The sequence below is a fragment of the Amblyomma mixtum genome, chromosome 5 (genome assembly GCF_055824585.1).
Source record: "Amblyomma mixtum isolate Tamu chromosome 5, ASM5582458v1, whole genome shotgun sequence".
In the NCBI taxonomy this organism is placed as follows: domain Eukaryota; kingdom Metazoa; phylum Arthropoda; class Arachnida; order Ixodida; family Ixodidae; genus Amblyomma; species Amblyomma mixtum.
In genome coordinates, this window is record NC_143016.1 from 78,537,117 (window position 1) to 78,551,574 (window position 14,458).

The 14,458-nt window shown below is 45.9% G+C and overlaps 1 protein-coding gene across 9 annotated transcripts in view; it reads left to right on the forward strand.

The window, feature by feature from the left end:
* para (sodium voltage-gated channel paralytic) overlaps positions 1–14,458 on the forward strand; it is a 204,739-nt gene that overhangs the window by 162,978 nt on the left and 27,303 nt on the right. For 7 of the 9 annotated variants that reach the window (XM_089545193.1, XM_089545192.1, XM_089545196.1 and 4 more), the window contains 10 exons: positions 2,102–2,201; positions 2,910–2,975; positions 4,678–4,955; positions 6,893–7,066; positions 8,032–8,207; positions 9,639–9,813; positions 10,547–10,708; positions 13,654–13,861; positions 13,991–14,112; positions 14,196–14,397. In XM_089545193.1, coding sequence (XP_089401319.1) covers positions 2,102–2,201; positions 2,910–2,975; positions 4,678–4,955; positions 6,893–7,066; positions 8,032–8,207; positions 9,639–9,813; positions 10,547–10,708; positions 13,654–13,861; positions 13,991–14,112; positions 14,196–14,397 — 1,663 coding nt within the window. The remainder of the gene's footprint in view (positions 1–2,101; positions 2,202–2,909; positions 2,976–4,677; positions 4,956–6,892; positions 7,067–8,031; positions 8,208–9,638; positions 9,814–10,546; positions 10,709–13,653; positions 13,862–13,990; positions 14,113–14,195; positions 14,398–14,458) is intronic. The other 2 variants (XM_089545200.1, XM_089545195.1) reach the window with 1 other exon arrangement.

Sequence of the window (14,458 nt, forward strand, 5' to 3'; positions counted from 1 at the left end):
TACTTGGTTTTGTTTGCTGTTTTGTGGAGAGAAACGCGACAATACAAATGAATCTGTGCTAGCATACACCTTTCGTACATTTGCCGCGTCAAAAGCTGTGGATTGACGCGCCTCAGGCATTATCATGCTGTAGCAAAAACATGCTGGCGCAAAGAGAACAAGCATATTCAGAAGACAGGACACAGAATTAGCACCGCAACATTACTGCTTCATATGGCACGAAACAAACATGCGCAAACACCTGCGCATGAGGCGCACGCGTAAAAGACTGTGGCGGCTACACTCAAGCAAGTGCGATGATTCAAGAGTATTCAACAGAGTTTCACAAAGGCGTAAACATTCGGGATGAATGCCAGTTCGTTTTCCTTTAAACGCTTCCACTATCCCACGAGCTAGCGTAATGTTACTCCCACACCTACAGGAATCCATATGCTGGCTTTGACCTTAACTGACAAAGCTGCATGCTTTCGCACCTGGCCATTCATGCAGAGCCAAATCAGTCCAATGTAAAGCTTTCCACATGATAAGCGTATTTTATAAATTACTCCTGCGAAGCAATCAACGTAGAGTTCTGTCAGGTTTCTCAGTACAGCCTTCGTTTCCGTTCACAATTAACACGTGGCTTTCCGTTTTCTGGGGCTGAAAAAAAACCCATCAGCATCTCATTTCTTCCAGCGACTTCTGCAAAGTTATGCCAAACGTTGTGGCAGGTATGGTCCAGTTTCTGGCCTTGCTGCAGTATTTGCTCGCTCTGAGCCGTTTCAAGTCGGACGTCTTTAGGTTACTATGGTAGGATTTCAGCAACTGCGGTTCTGCCGTTCAACGGAAGCCGTTACACGGAAGTTTTCGTCTTCGACTTCCCTGCGAGAGATGCACTGGACGACTTTCAGAGTGCCAGTGACGACCGTAGATTCTCTATTTGCTTTCCGACCGTCATTGATATGAATGAATTGTACAGCAGCAATGTTTCTTGTGGCCTGAAGCGGATGATACATGCCCGCGTAAAAGCTCGACACGCCAAAGCACGTGTACGGTTGAACCGAATTTGCAAGAGGTCAAAGTTTTGGCACAGTAAAAGCACGCTAACTCGAGGAATGTGCGAGGCATTTCAGGTCAGTAAGAGTGGCAGGTCCGTGACAGTATCACTGAAACAACGTGTCTCTTTGTAATGTGAAAAACGTGTTTCTTCAAATCATGCTGACAGGTGTTCGCACCTCCTTCTGTGCAGCCCCACAGCTTCTTGCTACCGCACCTCTTGTGCAGGCGTTTGTACAATGTTTGTGTGGTTTACCACGGAATAGAAAAAAAAAGATTCTAACAGTATTCGTCCTGTATCTCAGATAAGTTTGTTCTTTCAGCGTCAAAGTCACTTTGTCAAACCGTGTGCCAAACAAACAGTACATAGTGCGTTTCTTTTACCTCGACTATTCTTTCCAGGTTGTGTTCATGTGTGATGTATTTAACCCTGTGCTTTGCGTTTTCAATTATCGAAGATAATTTTGTGCTTCCTTGACTGTTGAAACAATCCGAAAATTAGGCAGCTTCGAAGAAATATAACCTCATGATTAATCTATTCGCCATCTTCCGTTTTGAATTTCGCCCTATGCTGATTTATTACAACATTGCGCAGTCTTTACTCGTACATTATTTGGCCACAACCTGTCCAGTAGAGCGAACATTGGCCTAAATTGCTCACGTAAATAGTTCTTCCATCGTAGATGCTGGATCAGGGAGGAAAAAAACAGGCTACAATAAACTTTTAACGCAGGTCCCTGTTCGACACTAAAAATTGGTCAACAAAAATACTTTAACGTACTCATTACATTAGACTTTGTGACCGAAACTTTATTTCCACTCTAAAAACAAAAAAAAAGTATGAGTGGGCTTTTAGCTTCACAACCAAATCATGGTAGAGATGTGCATTCTTACTGCTACTTAGACTTTCTGGAAAAAATACTGCACCATGGACAGAGCAGATAGTAATTATAAATGAAAATAATTCCCGGAATATATACCGGAGGAATCTTTACAACTCTTAGTGTTGGAATACCTGTGCAGATGTGGCCTTTTTAAGGCTCTCACGCGAAACCTTCCTTTCCAGGAAATGACTCTGGATGGGGAGGAATGTTTGGCTGTGAAGGAGCAACCAGACAACCCTTTTATTGAACCGTCACAGAGGCAAGGCCTCGTGGATATGAAAGGTAAACATCATCTGCTCAAATGAAATTGATGCTAAAGAGTATCAATAATGCTTATACTCTAAATATTTATGAACACGGTACAAGTATTAGAGAGTTGATAATGCGAGATGAGAGTCGTTATGCCTAAATTACATTAATTTAATTGCAATAATGGTGACTAAATTGTTTTCATGATCACTCAAGCCAAGCACACGCGGAGACTTTTAGACTGCTCATTTCTGTGCAGTTTTATTCCATAAAACGCGGTCTTCAAGGTCATTTGCGTCAACTCAACTCTGCTACGCGTACAAGGCAACAATAAAGTCGAAGTTGCAAAAAAAAATCGACAAAGGTAATTCGTAACTAGTGTAAGGGGCGTAAATGGCGCGATTCTAGCTGCGAATTAAACGATCTAAATTGCACTTGCCTGCTGTGTCTTTTCTACCGTGTCTAGAAGCATACCGAAACGCACAAGAATATCTTCCGTATCTGCATGTTTAGATTTTAGAATATATGTCGCGTACTAAATTAAAGGTGAATCTTGAATGAGCCTAAGGAGATGCAGCAATCATACGCCAGCGGGTAACAGTTTTAGACATGCCAGCTGTCTCACTCCGGTCGCTGAAATTAATTTAGTTAATTTAGAACCGATGCAAAGAAAAGTGCCGCAAATGCGTGTAAGACTAGAAGTGACCCATTTCGTTTCGTTTTTTTTCCATGCGTCCGCAGACGTGATGGTGCTGAATGACATCATCGAGCAGGCCGCGGGGCGTCAGAGCAAAGCAAGCGAGAGAGGTACCTATCAACTCCGACCTTCACTCCCACTTTTCGACCCCCCACCCGCCCGCCTTCTGTGAATCCTCCCATCTTGTGCAGTCTTGTGCTTGGAAACAGAGCACGACACGAACCCTCGTAGGTGCTCGCCCTCCGAGTGATGGCACTCGCATCGAAGCCTGCCTTTTCCTCCTGTGATCGGTGCCCGCGCCAACCACCCAAACGTGGTCATTTCGATGCTAGCCTGCAAAAGAGGCTTAAGCATAAGTTACAATTCGTTACGTGATCAGGCCAAGTAATAAAAGAAGACTGAATTTCTCAAGAATTTTGGACATTATATCTATTGTTTTGGAAAGGAAAATCACTTGAGAATAATTTAGAGTGACGAAAGTGCGTTTATCATCTACTTTCTAGTTGAAGATCAGGTGTTAGCCTGTCTGCGCAATACAAAAAACTCAGTGGTATCATAGTCACACGACGATCTTCGAAAGGTCTTCAAAATCAGTTACGAAAGTAAACTTCCATGAAAGTAGCTTCGTATGCTCTCTGAAGGCCTAGAGAAAGCTATAGCAAGGAAATGAACCTTACTGAAGTGGTTGTAATATGTAACCTGATGAATGCTGACACTTTCATACTTGTTTCTCTGGAACATTAGCGGCCAAGAGATATAAGCATTTCTATTATTCTTGTCTTTAAAAGTTGCTTGTTTATATAGCATGAGTATAATAGAAGTAAAGCTTAACACGTAAATTGCCAGCCGGAAAGCGTATTTTAAAACATATGTAGTACAGCGCTGCGCGTTTTGTCGTCGTCGAGGACTTGACCACGTGTATACCCTATTTACGATGTCCTCATGCACGGTACGAGTTTGTACTTGTGTGCCAAACCTGCTCTTCTGTTTTCTTATTTCTAGTAGTGTGTTCTCTACAGGGTCAATAAGCATGCAAAGTTTGTTTCGAGTGTGCATTTTAACTTTGTTTCTAGCAAAGCAGTGATTTGAGTGTTTTGATGAGGCATGTGAAACGCCTGCAAGTTGTCTGGTTTTAGTGACATGACTTCTTACACCACGTGTTCTATTTCTGTTTGCAAGTTTCCGCGCTCGGAAGCACGCTTACCCAGTCCGCCAAGCAGCCTCCGCTCAGCTACGGTACAGGCTCCTTAATATATTCTAAAAAAAGAAAGATCTTTTTGGGGTGCTAAGTCATATTTAGTTAGCAAACTTCAGTGTTCGGGGCAAAGTTCAAATTTTTTTCTGGTTGAAATAGCGCACAGATGCAATTGCAATTACAAAAGGTATAGAAGAGCACTTCAGGATTCATTATTCTCCGATTGTCTCACACGTCTGAAGGTGCTCACCGAGCTCTCTTCTCAATGGTCCTACCGGCGGTGACGCTCATGAAGTAGTGATCAACCTATTCAATTAAAAATTAGATGCATAGTTGGGGCTAAACGGTTAAGTGCACGGGAGCAGCAGATCGAGCTGCCCAAGAACGCGACATACTTTGCAGAAACTAGGCAAGCTTAGCGACAGCAGGCCCTTTGACGGCCCCGGCGGCTGGGTGGGCGTGCCCCTCTGAAGCGCTCGTGTTTCGTGTGCCTGCCGCGGTTTGGTGAAGCCCGTTCTGCCCCCCTTACGTAGCTCTGCCTGTGTCGTGTGTCCCTAGCTGGCGGCGTTAGACGCCCCCCACGGGCTCACTGGCGGCCATACTTAAACATTATTCAGTGTCCATTTATTATTTCCCCACAGAAAGGGAGGAGCAGGAGAGGCCCAAGTTCAAAGACAAGTGCATAGCCAATTGCTTGAAGTGTATAGACATGTTCTGCGTGTGGGACTGCTGTTGGTACTGGATCCGGATCCAGGAGATCTTAGGACTCATCGTGTTTGACCCTTTCATGGAGCTCTTCATCACTCTATGCATCGTGGTCAACACGCTATTCATGGCCATGGACCATCACAACATGGATCAAGACTTTGATAATGTCCTCAAGAAGGGGAATTACGTAAGTGCTAGTGCAGTGCCTAGTGCCTAGTGCCCAGTGTGCCGCCGTCGCCACCGCCTGTGCTGCTCTTCTGCGTCCGGTGCCTGCGTGTAGTTCGGCCTGCTTCTTCTTCCTGGTGCTGCCACGACGCATCTTCCTCTCTTTCTTTTCTACTTCTTCTTCTTGCACCCAAAGTAGTGTGCTTTCTTTCCCGCCGGCGCGTAGTTGTTTCTCTCTCACTACGTGCGGGAGCGAATGGTCCACGAGTGATTGACGCCCCATGTCTCGTGGGGCGTCACAGAGGTGAGCGTCGTTTCTTCGGGACCAACTCGCTACCTTTGGGTGAATGAGTAGAGCATTGCTTATTTTGCACGGGTCTCAGTCTCTTGGTCCGTTCATGCAGTGTTGCCCGGATGCTCCTGGGAGTCGTCTCTCGGCTGCGCGTTTACGAGAAAGTGTTCTGGTTCTCAGCATATATATCTGAATAATGGCCGACTCATAGTAATGTTGCCCTCCGCCAATGTTGCCAACATTAGTATTTATTTGCACGTATGACCTTTAAGTTGGGCGTATTGTTGCAGAGCAGTGAGAGTACCATTACAAGATGCGCAACATCACAATGCAGAACTGTGTGTTATCCTGTTGCTATTATGACGCCCGCTATTGGATCGAAAAATGTTTTGTTAATTTTGTGTTAACCATGTTTCTTGTCTCAAAAATTTGCACAGTGCTAAGGTACCTGCATATTACAGAGATGGAGAGATGATAGAAGCCTCAAAGCTTGAGTGCAATGTAAAATTCATGCGTTTAGTGTTTGTTGAAAGAAATGAGCCTCGATACATTTTAAGAGAGCAAGAAAATGGCAACGTGCAAATAATAAAAACGAGCATTCTTAGTGTTCTGGCAGCAAACTGTATCTAAGGTGTGTATGCCAAAGAGGGAGAGACTAGTCGCGAACTGAGTGGTTTAATGGCCCTTTGCGAACTATAAGTAAGCGTGGTTTTCATCTTGAAGGTAAGAAAGCTTAGCTACGAGTAGAGATAACACGGAAACTTTTCTGTCGGTTGCAACATATTTCACGCTTTCAGTGCCTGGTAGTGCTCTTTGTTTCTTTCAGCACTTGTAGAAATCGTGGTCACGGCTTCTCACTATGTCACTGTAGCTGCATGCCGGCAGGCAATGCCTTTATTCTGATATCGCTCCTTGTCAGAATTGTAGAGCTCTGTCTGAATGGTTTCGCGTTGAGACAAGACGGAGGAGCACAATTCCTTTTGCTGCTCGTTCTGACGAAAGGAATTCCCGAAGTTGCATGACTCGTACCGGTAAGTTACGATCGCCCTTCAACTATGCGCTGTGCCAGAAATTATGCAAGCGGCAAAACTTCGGTTGGGAAGACAAGTCCTGCTTCGTGGTTGCTTCCACCCATTTCTGCGTGCGTACGTTTAGGCATGCAGCTTGAGTAGAATCGAGCAGTAGTTTAGCAGCTTACGCAGCAGTAGTTAGTATTTCGATATGTTGGCAATGGAGGCGATGTCTTTGAAGTGTTTGTGTGATGTGCAGATGGAAATCAAGGCTTTTAGAGTACAAATGGTATAATGCAACTTGCTTTCCAAGGCCGAAATCTGCAGTGTGTTCGAATATGTAAGAAGGCTTTATCGTCTTGCATCTAAGAAAGTTTAGCAACGCCTCGTGTATGCTTGCGGCTGTTCATATTTCTTGTAGTGCGGCATATTCATACCTGCACCAGATCACCAAAGTTATAATGCATTTGCGCTTAGTTACATTTGGAAGACATTTTCGCCACATCTAGAGAAGTAGGCTAAAGTCAATTATCGTTACCCTCTCACTGAGCATATTTTTTGTCATCTTTATCTCGCAACCGAACCTTTGCCTGCGATATTGCCCTCGCGTTGATTTTGCTTGCCTGTCACGCTTCTGTCTTTCTCTCTCTCTTGCAGTTCTTTACCGCGACATTCGCGATAGAAGCTGGAATGAAGCTTATGGCCATGAGTCCAAAAAACTACTTTCGCGAAGGCTGGAATATCTTCGATTTCCTCATCGTCGCGCTCTCCCTAATTGAACTCAGTTTGGAAAACGTCCAAGGATTGTCTGTGCTGCGCTCGTTTCGTCTGGTAAGTTGTTTTTACAACGGTTTCTTAAACCATGAGTATGTCGCCACACGACATCGCACTAATCTTGCACGTGCATGTTGGAAGTCGTATGAACGTTGTTACGATGACCCAAGATGGATGTGTCACTTTAAGTGGCGCTCATCGACATTGTTAGTATTTACAAAAATCTTTCCCGTAAACACAAGTGTCTGCTATTTTAAAAGAAGTGAACAATTATCTCGCCGTTGAGCGTGAGAAGGTGCGTACCTAGAGAAGTACAAAAATCAGAATGCCTGAACGCAACCGACGACTTTTCCGCCAGGCAGCGATGTCTGTTACGCGAGAGGCTGCAAATGTAATGTAGTGCTAAACAGGAAGCAAACATTGCATAACGATGTCTGAACGTCAGAATGGACCTGGATGCATGATAGAGAAGAACATGATGTGCCGTTCAGTGCCTTGGTTTTCACCAACTAATGTGAGCATTGTCAATCGCGCACCATGCTCCATGCCCTAATGACATGTGTTCCTCTCTTCTGTCCGCTTTGCAGCACCATATTTAGTTCTGTACATCTAGTGTTAGAGCGAGCAGTGCCTAAAAGTGTTAATCGCCCTCCTGTAGCACGAGTACCAACAGGATAGAGTGCCATTCTCAGACAGGCAAGTTAAGCAGTTTGCCTTGACATCGCATAAGCCGCAGTGCCTATCTGGCGTCTCATCTCCACAAAATATACAAGCACGCTACGCACCTTTGATTACACGTTTGAGCAATACCCGACGTCTTGAACAGTTGCGAAAATGCAAGAGTTTAACTATGCTGATCTCTAGTTTATAGCGTTACTTATTTTTGTTCGTTATCTCAAGTTACGCCTATAACTCATGAACAACAAAATAACGCGCACAAAAACTGCACTCTGTATTCGTTTGTTCACACGGTGCACCTTTTAACACAAAATCCCTTACGCTGAGCTAATTCTACCTTGCAGCTACGTGTGTTCAAATTAGCCAAATCGTGGCCTACCCTTAACCTGCTCATCTCTATCATGGGGAAAACCATCGGTGCCCTCGGGAACTTGACCTTTGTCCTGGGAATCATCATCTTCATCTTCGCCGTAATGGGAATGCAACTCTTTGGCAAGAACTATGAAGACAATAAGCACAAGTAAGTCTTTTCCCTCACTTACTGGCAAAGAGTCACACCGGGCAGAGCACTGTTACCGTAGCACCTCATAGTTGCCGACTATGCCCACCACTGTCGATAAAGCGGAAAAGGTGCGCCAGCAACATTCTTTCCCCAGTGCTGTTGGCCAGGATCTGGTGAAAGCACCCAGATAGCTCGAGCACATTGTGGACCATTAAACGGAGATTTCCATTAAGTCCTACCAAACGGATCATCGCTAACGTAGCCCTACGACGGCGTAGCCATGACTAATGTTCAAAGTATCTTCATCTGGTGCAACTACACAAATGGCCCAAGTCATCGCCTACACTCATTTGGAGCATTCGAAGTTCTGCTCCTACCATAAATCTCAGAACAGCATGAAAATGTCTACCAACAGCCACTTCGTGAAAGTTTTTTACCCTCATGACCTGAGTAGCCATTTACACAAGCGACCTAGATTACCACGTTCTGTGTCAGGCCGGAATACCGTATAAGTCTGCGGCGACGTGTAGATCACGCATGTAAAGTACGAAAGCTCGTCTTCGCCTCTCGGGCGTTCTTCTGATTTTTGGAGGAACACACGGCTGCACATTAATGTGCAAATGCCTCACATGGAAAGGAGAAAGGATAACTACAAAACAACACAGTTATGAAGCCAACACCGTGCTTTTATCCGCTGATTGCAAGACGCAGCTAGAATCATCCGTGAAAGAAGAGCTGAAGTCGCCCCAAAATTAGGACTTCTCTAGTTGGTCACGCCCTACACAGCCCCGGAGTGTGCTCACTGGAGAACTCGCATGCGCGAGTTGTAAGACTGTGCGTGTACGCCTCGTCTACACGAACACAGATACGATACATTGGTGACATACGGCTGCCTTTTTATGACTACGAGAGAGTCCCGCCTATTCAGCAAGATGAATAATTTGACCCGTAGCTCGGTGTTGCCGTGCCGATAAAGCCTAACGTGAATTGTTTGTGACGTTATTTACCAAAAACACAAAAGCAGCTCCTTTAATTGAAGCCTTTCTTCCTTGGGCTTGGAGTGTTTGCAGCTTTAAGGATCGCAGTTTAAGGCTCACCTTTGTCTGCTGACTGCAAAGTTGTTTCACTTATAACGGAAGAGTAGCAAAACAAATTAACTATGAAAAGTGTGTGATATGGTAACTATCCGTTTTTTAGTCTTCTCGATAAGAGCAACCAAACGAGGACTCATCGAAAATCAGCAAGCACATAAAAACTGATCAGTGACGTCACGTTTTGCACATTCGATTGTTTTTATGACACTGGGCATGCAACCTACGCTCCATGCCTAAAAGTTCTTGATGAGTGTACAGTGCGCCAGAATTCTTTCCGCGAACTTATGAAGCATCGGCGAAGTGTCCACACACTCCTTTTGCTAATCGTGGATCTCGTTTTTCTTTACTCTTGTAGGTTCAAAGAAAACATGGTTCCTCGGTGGAACTTTGTTGACTTCATGCATTCATTCATGATTGTGTTCCGGGTGTTGTGCGGGGAGTGGATTCAGTCCATGTGGGACTGCATGTGGGTCTCCGGCTGGCCCTGCATCCCCTTCTTTCTCGCTACGGTGGTCATCGGGAACCTTGTGGTACGTGTGTGCCTCCGAACCCGTTCCACAGTATAACTAATACTTAAAGGACCGAGGCTAAGACAAACAGCTTGGAAGCTTCATAGAGGTCTAGGCACGCGGACTGTGGTTTCCGGCGTTAAACGTGAAGATGCAAGTGTGCCCCAGAATCATTTGTTCTCCAGTGAAAAATACATGCTGGCTTCCTCATTCAGCACGTTCAAGCGCAGCAATATACTGCAGCAAAACGGACATTTGGGCGATTTGTTTACGGTCATTTTGGACGAAAAATAGTACACACGGATTTAAATGTTCCCGAATTTCGACATGGCCATATTCAAGGTTCTTCTATCAGCACTGCGCTATTACTTCCTTTTATTATCTAAACTGAGCTACAAACAGCGCAAGAATGAAGTTACACCAGAAAATTGTCTTTTCAACGAATGGTGACGTTTATTTCCTTCGCTCAAATAAACACCCACAAAATAGTTTTATAGACTAACGACACTCATAAATAAAGAGTAACAAAGCCACACAGCTACATCATATTTTTATTATATTAAATGCATTGCTACTTTTTTCTTGTAAAAATTGACTTATTTTACACCCACGTACATTTAAGGGAACGTATTTAGTTTCTACCGCTCATGCGAAATTACTCAAAAAAACAGACTTCAGGAACAGCAGAGTTCAAAGTCGCACTTTTCTATGAGCTGCGAAAATTTCTACAGTACAAGTGACGTCACTGCTGCAGGTGCTCAACCTTTTCCTCGCCTTGCTGCTGTCCTCGTTCGGGGCGTCCAATCTGTCCCAAGCGAATCCCGACAGCGGCGACACAAAGAAACTACAAGAAGCCATCGACCGGTTTCATCGGGCCAGTCGATGGATAAAGTCCAGCTGTATGAAAGTTTTTAAGGTACGTCTTACCGATCAGCCCTTAGTCATCAACGAGGCTTGGTAGCCTCATGTTCACAAAGGTGACGGATTGGGTTGATCAGTGGTTAAACGCCATTTCTGAAACGCTAAAATTTGACACGGATAAAAGAAGACAAATGTGGACAAGCGCTGCTTCCAACTGAGATTATTTTCAGGCTGTTTCAGTGAAAACATCCTCTGGGCGCTTCATCTGGGCAACTTTTCACGCATGGTATGGCCGGCGTTGCGCAGGCAGACATTGAAGCTTCTTTTCTCTTTATTACATGTTCTTCAGCGCAATACTAATTAAGCGCCAGAAACATTTTAAAGCGCAGCTGTTAACGCCCCATTCCTGGTTTTAATAAATGCTTCTCGGGAACGGAAAAGCGCAGTAAACTGTCTCATTTCTCGGCACACCCCCGAACCACAGCGTGGCAGAAGGGATGAAGAAGGCAGTCAAAGAATGAATAAAGAAAGAGGTGTCGTAGTGGAGGGCTCAGAATAAATAAATATCTGTGATGGCAATGACGTAACCGTAAGAGAGAGAGTATGAAGAGTGGGGAGGAGGGGAAAGGCAAGAGGAGTGGCACAGGGTAGAGGGGATTTAGTGCAAGGAGGAGCGGCTCCGAATGCACAGCAAAATGTCGTGGGATCCGGACCTTGTCCGTGAAACAGAATACTACGATAGTGCTTATATAACTTTCCGTAATGACGCACCTAGGGCGTGGCCGCACCGTACTTAAAAAGCACGACTACCAACGCTGACTGAGTACTTGGTTCATGGGAGTTATTGTCTTGTATACGCAATGCCTTATGACCTCGAGCATACCATATGCATAGAAGAAAGCTAACATTTTCTTAATTCATAAGAAAGGAGACGTCAAGAACGAGAAAAATTACAGACCGATCAGCCTACTGTCCGTTTCCTGCAAGGTATTCGCTAATAGAGTCAGGACAGCCTTAGACTTCAATCAACCAAATAATCAGGCAAGGTTTCGTAAAGTATACTTGACAACAGACTATATTCACACTATTAATCGGGTGATAGAGAAATGCGGAGAATATAACCAGCCCCTGTATATAGCTTTCACAGATTACGAGAAAGCATTTGACTCAGTAGAAACCTCACCAGTCACGCAGGCATTGCGCAATCAGGGTGTTGGAGAGTCTTATGTGAAAATACTGGAAGATATCTATAATGACTGCATAGCTACCATAGTCCTGCCTAAAGTCAGCAACAAAATTGCATTAAGGAAGGGTGTCAGGCAGGGAGACACGATTTCGCCAGTGCTATTCACCGCCGGTATACACGAGGTGTTCCGAGGCCTGGATTGGGAACAGTTAGGGATAAGAGTTAATAGAGAATACCTTAGTGGTCGGCGATTCTCTGATGACATTGCCTAGCTAAGTCACTCAGGAGATGAACTGCAAAGCATGATCAATGAGTTAGGCAGAGCAGAACAGTGGGTCTGAACATTAACATGCAGGATATCAAAGTAATGGTCAACAGTCTCGCAAGAGAACAGCAGTGTTTTGCATCCTGCCCATCCACCTGATCGCTTCGTTCTTTGCCAGCAGTAATTGTGAGCAGAGCTTCCATTTTTTCTCTTATCCTTCGGGAAATTTCCTTTTAATTCTTTTTAACTACACTTTCTACTCTTTATTCCTTTCTTTCTGCCTCTTTTTAATGCGCAAGCATCACTAGACTCGTCAGAAAAAAAAATGTCGTCGATCATAAAATTCGCCCAATGGCTAGAGAGAAGTGACGCCACCAGAACGGACATTTCCCATTGGCGGTAGGGAAGTAATGCCACCAGAGCGGAAATGATATCACTTCCGGTAAGGGCATCAAAAGATTGTAGCGCTATCGTATTGCCAACCAATAATGAGGTGTACCTGTGAATTTTTCTTCCCTTCCTCACCATCTCCCCTTCCACAACTGCTGACTGAGGTTGAAGTGTGTGGGGTTTAACTGGGCCACGGGTGCCGCTACGAGCTCGCTGGTATTGCAGCTCGGCACCGGGCGCTCCGACACCGTCCGATACGCTGGGCATGTCGAAAAGTTCAAACATGCTGCAGCGCAATACACCTCGCACTCAAGAAAGCATGCCGCAGGTCCTAGCGATCAAAATTCACTCTAGACTTAGCACTTGTCAAGTCTGGACAAAGAGCGTTCCTCGAACCGAACAGACAGTCGTCCAATGTTCCAAGAGCAGGCACCACGTTGGGCTGCCAGATGTGGGGTTTAATTGGGGGAGATAAACACGTTCTCCCCGCTTAACCGCGGCTGACACAGTTCAAAACCGCCCGGACCCCACCCCGTGGTCGCGAGCACTACCGAGCGCTCGCCAACCACGGCGGGCCTTGCTCTGCGGGAACAAAGGAACGACACACTGGCTGACGCAAACAAGGCACTTATTGCTATAACAACAATAACGCCAGCTAGCAACAAAATACACTGAGGAATCGAGGATGTCCGACTCACCAGCACGGTTACGAGCGAACGTTCGCCCACGGTAGGGCAAGAGGGAAGCTCCGAGGCCAGACGGCACGAGCTGAGGGGAACATGTTTCCACACGAGGTCGCCCGCGGCGAAGAGCGGAGCTTTGCGCGTGAACGTCCACACGCTTCCCGGTCCCGAGCAAAAAGAGACCCGGCTCTCCCCCGCGAGCGCGCAGCAAAACGCCATCCTTGGCGCTGGTGTCGCTGCGACGCGAGCGCCCTTCCCTGTTAGTTAAAGTAACCCAACTGAGAAGAGTGCGTTGCGGGGGGAGCTAGTCACAGCTGGGATGCAATGCGGGAAAGCGAACCACGGGGAGGCGAGTGCATCCCCACAAGTGCCACCCTTGAGCTAAGCAGTTCAGGAGTGGCCAGCAGTTTTTTTTTCTTATTCTTCAAGTTTAATCTCTCTTTTTTTTCTTGTCCTTTCTTTTCCCATTGCCGCAGAGCTTCCGTCGGAAACCACGCAACCAGATCGGGGACCAGACAACAGATATTCGTGGTGGCGGCGCAGGCGAAGAGTTGGAGGCAGACCCGGGCGTCGCAAGAGAAGTAGTTCTCCTCGACGGCCGAGTGCCGATGCGAGACAAAAAGCCCCAACACAACAACGACCTCGAGGTTGTAGTTGGGGACGGCCTCGATATCGCCATTCAGGGTAATACGCTCTGTTTAAGAAAAAGTGCTCTTAACCACACTGGTTGCTCATTTTTCTAAGGCAGGCAGAAAACTAAGCTCAGGCGGTTAGTGAAGTGCAACAACCTTTCTATGCCCTCTTTTACTCCAGGTGATGGCAAGGCCGTTAAAATGAAGTTGAAAAACAACTCTAAGCCTGTGATGAATTCTGTTTGGGTGGGACCTATGATCGAGCCTAAGAACAAGCAGCTAGAGAAAGACAACAAGGAAAAGGTGGGCAATTCTTACCGGCGACTTGTCCTCGAGTGTCACCTCAAATTCTGGGCAGATGTTAACCGCTGTCTACTTCTCGGCAGGAGAAAGAGGCGCAGGGCAATAAGGTGTACCCGCAAAAGGACGAGGATACCCTCAGCGAAAAGTCGGCGTCCAGCCCCAAGGAGAAGGGCCTCCTTATGAATAAGCCGTCCAAAGACCTTAGCAACAGTTCCCTGTACCTGGGGAACAACCTCGAGGAGGAAAAGAAGGACGCCAGCAAAGAGGACCTCGGCACCAAGGAAGGTGCGCTCTCACCCCATACCTGTCCCGCCTCCCATCTGACTACTCCTTCTTAGTTATCCGT